The 9719-nt window shown below is 22.1% G+C and overlaps 3 protein-coding genes across 3 annotated transcripts; 2 read left to right on the top strand and 1 right to left on the bottom strand.

The window, feature by feature from the left end:
• Positions 1-1764: 1764 nt before the first annotated feature.
• On the bottom strand, positions 1765-2877 carry ENU1_116830 (hypothetical protein; the record flags this gene model as incomplete). Its single annotated transcript, XM_008859713.1, has 1 exon — positions 1765-2877. One exon carries the CDS (start codon positions 2875-2877, stop codon positions 1765-1767), a length of 1113 nt encoding a protein of 370 aa, XP_008857935.1.
• Positions 2878-3768: 891 nt separating this feature from the next.
• Positions 3769-9060, top strand: ENU1_116820 (tyrosine kinase, putative; the record flags this gene model as incomplete). Its single annotated transcript, XM_008859712.1, has 1 exon — positions 3769-9060. One exon carries the CDS (start codon positions 3769-3771, stop codon positions 9058-9060), a length of 5292 nt encoding a protein of 1763 aa, XP_008857934.1.
• A 147-nt stretch (positions 9061-9207) lies between these two features.
• Positions 9208-9650, top strand: ENU1_116810 (hypothetical protein; the record flags this gene model as incomplete). The annotated part of the gene is made up of 2 exons (XM_008859711.1): positions 9208-9374; positions 9437-9650. The coding sequence occupies 2 exons, from the start codon at positions 9208-9210 to the stop codon at positions 9648-9650; spliced, it is 381 nt and encodes a 126-aa protein (XP_008857933.1).
• Positions 9651-9719: the final 69 nt, after the last annotated feature.

Below are 9719 nucleotides of genomic sequence, written 5' to 3'. Positions count from 1 at the left end.
TTATTTCTCGTACAATTAAAAGAGAAAGACATGATTATCAATTTATGGGATGATTGTTATACTTTATTTAATCAATATAATCAATATGTAATTGATATAATAAAAATGATTAAATTTAATGAACAATTATGTTTTAGTGTAGGTATTGTTGTGAATGATATGATTAGTATTTATTTAATGCTTACAGAATTAATTAATTTCATTAAATCTGAGACAACATGGGAATTAAATAGGATTGAAATAGAGAAACAAAATTGCATAAAGTGTCTTTATCAAATAAAATCAAAGTTATCAAACCAAAGAATGGGAAAGTATTTACCTAATAACGCTATTAGTAAATTACTTTTACATAAAACAAGAAATTCAGAAGATAATATGGTATGTAATAAAACTCCTTTACAATTATTTTAGATATGAAGGAAATTTAATGTCATTTTGTTATTTTAAAATTAATTAAACAAATATTTTTTAATATTTATTAAAGATTTGTTTTTATAACTTCAAAAAAAAGTCACAACAAAGAAAAAACCAATAAACCTTCAATATTATAAAAATTTTGACTAATTTATAAATTACTCATTCTTTTATAAAATTACTGTATTTTTTAAAGGATTTAAGAATTAATTTGTTAATTTCTTGAAGAGCATCATTTTTTTTATTAATTTCTCTTCTTAAATGTTATAGACAAATAAAATATTCATAATAACTACAATAATACTTATTATTATTTTGTCTTTTAATTTCATTTTTTTGGTTGAGATTATGATTAGGTATAACAATCACAAACTCATTTCAATATTCTTTAAGAAGACTACTATTAAGTTCAACTTTGTTTGAGTTTCACTTAGCTTTTGGAATTGATTTCTTTGTCTAATAAAAATAAGTAATTGTTATATATACTTATTGAATACCGTTTTGTCACAAAAAAATATTTGTTTTTGTTTTAATAAATTGTTTTTCTTGATGTATTAATAAAACAATAAAAAAAAAAGTGATAAAAATAGAAGTTTTAATAAGTTTAATAAATTAAACTAAAAAGAATTAAAAAATAAAAAGTTAAAAAAGAAAGAAACCTAAACTAGGGTTATAAAGATGGTATAAAAAGCAAACGAAAAAATGATAAAATCAACAAACTTATCCTTGATTGTTGTGCCTCAAGAAACACAATAATCTTTGCACAATGCGTCATGTGCACTGCGGCGTGTTGATGTCAAATGGGTTAACCTGGGAGTAATTTTTGTATTGCCTTTTAAGAGGCATCTCTTAACACTTTTTAATTTAATCGTTTTTTACTGAAATATTAGTTTACAAAGAATTTGATTTGGTTAATATTTTATTCTTTTGATTTGATAATATGTTAATATAAAGAAACAATTATAAACAAGAAACTGATAAAACAGGTAATAAATTAAACTAAATTACATTAAAATTAATATAAAAATAAACTAATAGCTGTGGATATGACTAATATAATATTATCAATACATAAACCATCAGAAGTTAGTTCTGTTATAATTAATGAAAGTGTTTTCGTTCAAATAATCAGTCATTACTTGAAACTCTTTTTCTTCACTCTACTCACACTTTTTATTTCTTGTTTAATAGAACCTACCAATAATTGTCATTCTTTACTATTCATATAATGTTCATTCAGATATTTGAAACTGTCTTTGTTCGTATCGTTTCAATTTTTCATTCATTTTTTCCAAATAATTCATAATAATAAATTATAAAAAAAAATAAAAAAAATAAAAAACAAAAAATTTATTTTTTTTTAAATAATGTTATTGCCTTTTTAAGTTCTTTAAGTATTTGTTCCCACAATGGACGGTGAGCAATTGGTTCTGAAGAAATTTGTTTTTCTACGAAATTAAAACAATCACAGATAACTTTTTCATAACGGGTTTGGAGTGTTGCAGAAGTTAACTCTTTGTAAAAACACTTTAAACAAAAAGAACACAACTGATAAAATAATAAAACTTTGACAAGCTCTTGTCCTTTATTTATTGAATGTTGGGTAGAAGGTTGTTTGATAATTTCACCTTGTTGAGTGGTATTCCAAATTTTTAAAGAATCAATTTTATTGATTTCTATACCATCAAATAATTTTGGATCAATTCCCCATTGTGTGTAGTCAACATTTTGGACATTAGAGAGTCGTTTACTTTCTACAAACCCATAGTCTACTTCTTGCTCATCTTTAACATTTTTTTCCATCTGCCTAACAACAACTTCGCTGTGCCAATTAATTTGGTCAATAAATCGTTTAACAGAAACATTTCTTTCAACGTCAATTTGTCTTCTACTATTCATTTCTATCCCCCAAGTTATACCTCTAGTACCAAAACCTTCCCAGCCATCATTTTTTAATTCAATAGAAGCAATGTCTTTTTGATAAAAATCTCCCCTGATTTTTTTCTTTCTTTCTTTTCTTTCACGTTCATCAGTTCGGAAAGTGTCTTGAAATATATCAATACTATTCTTTTCTACTTCCCCAAAATATCTTGATTTAAAGAATTTCTCAAAAAAATCTTCTTCTTTCATTCTGTTGTCAAACACCTCTCTTTTATACCTTTCTTCAATCATTGGATATTCCATAAATATTTGTTTTCTAAATGGCTCCCATTCTTTACTTTCAATAAATTTTTTAAATTCTTCTCTTCTGGGAGGTTCACCTTCTCTAAAGTATTCACTTATACAATCAGTTATTAATGCAGAAGAGAAGCCAGGTTTTATGGTGTTTAATTTTGTTTCTTTTTCTTCTTCTATTTCACTATAAAATATTTCATCATCAGGGATTAATAGTGTTGCAACGAGTTCATTATAAAGAAAGACTTTTCTTGGTGTGTCTAGTCTAACATCTTTTGATTTAGACATGTGAAGAAAAAATAATAAATAAAGTTTAATCTTTTTAAAGTTCATATAAATAATAGAATTATTATTAAAAATTATAGTAATATAAGAAACGAAGTGGTTTAATTAAAAAGCCACCTTACTTATTAAGAATTTAAATAAAACAATATCTATTTCATAAACAACGATTACTATCTTAATTGTATTACATTTTTTATTCTATTTTGTAATTTTTATAATCTATTACCATGAGGTTATTGTTTGTTATACTTATTTATATATTAGAATATTTTTTATATATTTATTCTCTCTAATATTATAAAATTATTGTGAATTAAAATAAACTAGTGTTATTTATTGACTAAAATTTCATTTTCCATTGAAACAATTCTTTTTGATCGTTATAAATGATAAAAAATGTTGAAATGATAAACAATGAATAATTTTATTATATTATAGAAATTAAAATTCAAAAATGTTTTATTTTCATTGTTAAAAAGACAATTCAGGTATTTAAAATATCAGAAGAGTATTTTTACTCATAAATATCATTGATATATCAATCTTATAGTTTATACTTAATAGTATTAATAAGTATAACTCAAATTGTCTGTTAAATGAAAAGCATTAAGTTAATAATTATTTTTATGAGAATGAAAGGGAGTAGAACCATTTTATAAAGTGAAGGTTAATTCATTTAATAAATATTTAAAAAGAGAAAGAATTAAAAAAATATCTTTTCTTTTGAACATTCACAAGAATTAAAAAGAAAAAAAAAGTAAAATCATTAATTCAAATAATAATTTTAAGAAGGAGTTATCCTTAAAAAGATTTTTAGGAATTTTCATTAATAAAAAAAATGAATTTCAACTAGAAAATTCAATTTAAAAGAACATTAAAAAAATACACAAATTAATGTTATTTTATTTCATTTTATTTCAATTAGTCAATTCAGACTGTTGGTATTCACAAGATAATGAAATTATTTATGATCCAAATCTTTCAGGAATGACATGTAGTAATCGTGGATATGGATGGAAATTAATTTGGGATGGAACGATTGATTGGATTATATTTACAGGAGAGTGTTGTGAAAATAATGAAAATTATTATTCTATCAGTTCATTAGCAGAAAATAGAAATCCAAAAGGAATAACATTTGATGAATCAGCAACAGTTTCATTAATAAAACTTTTACCACCATTTGTAGATTCCAAATGGATTATTGATGGAAGAAATATAAATAATGAATGTGAAATTTATATAGGAAATGCAAGAGAATATGTTGTAAAAGATAAAGAAACAATTATTATAATTGGGACTAAAACATTAAAAATATATTTTGACAATCAAGAAATTAATATTATTCAATTTAAAGAAAAAGAACGACCATATATGTTTATTTCTGGAAATTCAACTATATTAAGAGTCCAAGAAGATTATCAAATTAATGAATGTCATTATCTTTTTAATGCTAAAAATGTTATTGTTGAACAATCTAACGATTTTATTATTCAAGGAATTTGTTCATTTATGTCACAAACACGTTATATTAAATGTCCTAAATCTAAATTTATTGAAAATGATTGTAGTTGTTTTATTAAATCAACTGTTAGTGAAGTTTCATTTACTGAATTTACTATGAATTATCCTGATTGTTTTGTGTCAAGTGATTTCTTACCTTTAACAATTAAATCTCATCAAACAAATATTAAATTTGATCAACATAATCACTGGTTAAAATTAATTATTGAACCAAGAACACAACCACTATTCATTCAAAGTAATGAACCAATTACTATTAAAGAAGATTTTATTCTTCCATCAATTACTTTTATTTTACAAACGAAATTAATAATTTCTTCTTCTTTAATAATTCAAAACAATGAGAATGAATTTTATTATTTTAAAGAAATTTATGCTTCTTCATTAAAAGTAAATGAATTAAATAAAAACAAAATAATATTTAATTGTGGTTCATTTTATATATCTAATAATTTTAATTTACGAATTGGTTGTAAGAATGGTTTATATAATAGAATAGTATTAAATGAAAGTCAAATAGAATGTAATTGTTATTACAATAATAATACATTTGATCAAAATGATTGTAATTATGTTTCTCAAATGGAATCAAATCAATTAAAATTATTTGTTTTGAATAAAAATTCTTATCATCCTAAAACTGAAGTATATTGGAATGAAATAATAATTCAAAATGGAAAAATTGGAGGATTTATTAAAGCAAATAAATGTATTTTAGATAATACAATAATTATTTCAGGAATTCTTATATGTAATGAAATGATTATTACTAATTCAATTATTGTTAATGATATTGCAACAGTAGAAATAAATCATTTAATAATAAAAGGTATTTCTCGGTGGAAGGGAAATTGTCATTTTATTAAAATAACAGTAAATGGAAAATTTGATTATGATGGAAACTTTGTTTATGCAGATGTTGTTGAAATGAGTGAAGATACTTCAATAACTTTTATTAATGGTGGTTATATAAATAATTTAACTTCAACTGGATATTGTGCTATTACAAGTGCATTTGATTTAATTATTAATGAATGTAATAGTACTTATATGATAGATATAATAGCACGTTCATTAACAATAAAAAAAGGAATGATCAATTTTAATATATTATCAGTAACTCAACCATTAATAATTAATGAACAAGTTATTTCTATTGCAATTAATTCAATAATACAAAATATTGATAATCTCTTTCTTCTTCTTGATATTCAAAGAACTTCTAAACCTTTAATTATTCAAAAAATTCCAATTATGAGTCCTCGTTCACATCCAGTAGCTTTTCTTGAAACTAAGAAAAGACCAAGTATTGTAATTTCATTAGAAAATCAATTTAAATATATGTGTGATAATCAAGTTATTATTATTGGAAATATAACAAAATCACCATGTTCTTCACTTCATCTTGATAATAAAATTTGTAATTATATTGGTGGATCAATATATTTAAATTCAAATGGAAATATTGATTATTCATGTCCTTGTAATAATGATAAAAATGTAAATAAAACATTAATGATTAATTCAAAAGAATATTATATGAAACAAAATGAAGAATATAATCAAATTTATAATCAATATAATAGTATTTTATATTCTCAAAATAAAGAACTTGTTATTATATTAGAAAAAGATATTCAAATAAATGGAAATAATAATTCTATTTTATTTAAATTAATGAATGACAATAATAATAAAACTATTTTAAATATTCATATTAAAGGAACTGCTATTTTATTTTGTGAATTACATTTTGGGTATGATATAAATATTCAATCTAAATCTATTAGTTTATCTCAAAATGGTTTATGTAAAGTTGTAGTAATTGAAAATAATAAAATATATTGTGTAGTTTGTCGGTATTTAATGAAAAATAATGAATGTTTAAGTGGTAAAGTTGAAGAATGTATGCATTATACAAAGAATGGAAAATGTTTTCAATGCAATGAAGGATATTATATTGATAAAGAAAAGAATAAATGTAATAAATGTTCTGAACATTGTCAATATTGTAATTCGAATGAATGTATTTTATGTTATAATGGTTATCAACTTCAAAACAAAAAGTGTGTATTATATAAAGAACCATGTAACTATTTTAAAGGGGATATTTGTTATAAATGTCCTCTTGGATATTATAATATAAATGGTAATTGTAATAAATGTAAAGAAGGTTGTATAATGTGTCAAAATAATAATACATGTGAAAGTTGTGATATTGGTAATGGATATTTTGGAACAAATTGTTCATATATCGAGCATTCAAAAATAATTAGTTCAATAGTAATTTGTGAATATGGATATTATTATAATGGAAATAATTGTACACAATGTGGAAATAATTGTGGAGAATGTCAAATAGATTCATATGGAATAAAAACGTGTTTGTCATGTATAAGTGATGAATATTATCTTAATGAGCAAGGAGAATGCATATTAGGAAAAGACATTTGTTATATTGACAATTGGAAATGTATTTCATGTATTAATCCAAATGAATATTTTAATGGATTAAATTGTATTTCTTGTGGAGAATATTGTACTTTATGTTCTACGACTGGAATTTGTGAAGGATGTGAAAATGGATATTATTTACATAAAGAATTAAATGAGTATGATCAAATTGTTTTTCAATGTAAACCAAATCCTATTAGTAATTGTATTGAATATAATAAAGGAAAATGTATATCATGTAATAATGGAACATATTCTAATAATTATCAATGTCTTCCATGTCATGTAACATGTTTAAATTGTGTATTAAATTCAAAAACATGTTTAAGTTGTATTTCAGGTTTTATGATTCAAGACAATACATGTATTAGTGCCAAACAAGAAATTGAATCATGTGAAATATTTGCATCAGAAATAAAAGGAGAATGTGCAAAATGTAAAGATTTTTATTATTTAAATCAAAGTATTTGTGAACGATGTTCAAATAATTGTAAAATTTGTAATAATTTAACTTCATGTATTGAATGTGGCATAAATTATTTTTTAAATGAAACAGGAGAATGTGAATCAATTTTTCATTTAACGAATTGTAAAGAATTTGGAAATAAAGGATGTATTTATTGTGATAATGACACTTATCTTGATGGAATACGATGCGTTTATTGTAATGATATTCAACCATATTGTAATAAATGTCATTGGGAAAGCGGAATATGTATAGGATGTAAAGAAGAATATATATTATATCAAGGTAAATGTATTCATTATTCATTTATTAGTCATTGTAAAATGGCATCTAATTCTATATGTATTAAATGTTCATTTTGGTATGAACCAACAATAACAGGAATAGAATGTGAAATTAATATAAAATGGTGGATAATAATTATTATATTAATTCTGATACTAATAGTAATGATATTATTAATAACAATTCTTTATATAATTCTTATAAATATTTGTTTAAAAAGAAATCAAGAATATCAACCTTTATTAAAATATCAAAAAGTTTCTCAAACTCATTTGAATTGGATAAATTTACATTTAAAAGGAATTGTTGTAAATAAGAAAACATTAAAATTTACAGGAAATGTTAATGAATTAGTTGAAATTGATCAACCAATATCAGATACTTTTTATATTGGAAATACAAATAAAGAAACAATATATATAACATTTACATATTTAAATAAAAATAAAGAAAAATATTGTATTTTAATTAAACCAGAAATACTACAATTAAAACAAGATGATTGTTATTGTATTACTGTGACTGTTATACCATATTGTACAACAATTATTAATGAACAATTAAAAATTGTTAAAACAAATAATAAATTAGGAATCGATTCAATTGATTCAATTAATATTAAACTTAGAACACAATTATCAACAAAACTTGATTATGATGAATTAATAATAGAAGAAAAAATTGGAGAAGGAACATTTGGAATAGTTTATAAAGGAATCTTTAGAAATAATATTGTTGCAATTAAAAATCTTAAAAACATTCAAATTATAGAAGGAGTTGTAGAAGAATTTAAAAGAGAAATATTTTTATTAGAAAACTTTAGAAGTGATTATATTGTTTATTTTTATGGATCTGTTTTATGGACAAATAAATTTTGTATTGTAACTGAATTTGCACAATATGGTTCTTTACAAAATCTTATGAATACTTTAACCTTAAATGAAATATCTTTAAAGTTAAGAATTAAACTTTTAATTGATGCTTCAAAAGGAATTAAATATCTTCATTCAAATGGAATATTACATAGAGATATTAAACCTGATAATCTTCTTATATTTTCTTTAGATCAAGACATTTTTGTTAATGCAAAATTATCAGATTTTGGTTCTTCTAGAAGTATTAATTTATTGGTAACTAATTTGACTTTTACTAGTGGAATTGGTACTCCTGTTTATATGGCTCCTGAATTGTTAAAAAGAAAAAAATATAAAATGTCGGCTGATATTTATTCATTTGCTATTTTAATGTATGAATGTATTAATTGGTGTTATGCTTATCCAATTTCAATGAAAACTTGGAATATAGCTCAAGATGTTTGTTCTGGAAAAAGACCTCCAAAAGTAGATTCAATGAATTCTTCATTTTATGAATTATTAACACAAATGTGGTGTGATATTCCAAATGAACGTTTAACAATAGATGAAGTAGTAAGACAATTAGAATATTTACGTTATTAATATTTATTCATAACTAATTATTTTATTTTTTTAATTCTCAAAATTATTGATATATAAAGCACAAAAAAATTAAAAAAAAATAAACAAGAAAATTCAAATTATATAAAAAATTCAATTCAACAAAAATAAACTTTAAAATATAAATTCATGTCGTTGTTATTTATTGTAATTTGTATTATTGTTGTTTCTGGTAATGATAATCAAAAAATTGATAGAAATCAATATTTTGTTTGTGAATTTCATACACCAAGAAAATGTCAAATAGAAAATGAAGAAGGTATTAAAGCATTTTTAAAATCAGAATTTCCAAATTAGTTTGTTTTAATTTATTAATTTATTTTTTTAAAAAATTTATGGATTTAAATTAATTATAAAGCCCAATGTTAATTCATACTAATTCAGACCGTGCTGCTTTTGTGTTTTATAACATTATTGGACAAAAAATTGAAGAAATTTCATTATTAGGATTAAAACAATCACAAATTGAAAATATTCTTGAAAAACGTGGTTTTTATAATGAAAATCCAAGTCAATTTAAAAAATTTGAAGAATTATTTAATGATGAATTTGTAATGAACTTGATTAAATAATTGAAATTCCATTTTTTTTTATATTTTCAGTTTAAGTAGTGAATAACCCACAAAGAAATTAAAGAAATA

Source organism: Entamoeba nuttalli (genome assembly GCF_000257125.1).
Source record: "Entamoeba nuttalli P19 unplaced genomic scaffold asmbl_4970, whole genome shotgun sequence".
NCBI classification, from domain to species: domain Eukaryota; phylum Evosea; order Mastigamoebida; family Endamoebidae; genus Entamoeba; species Entamoeba nuttalli.
Note: the sequence above shows the minus strand (reverse complement) of the source record. Positions and strands in the feature narration are given on the sequence as shown.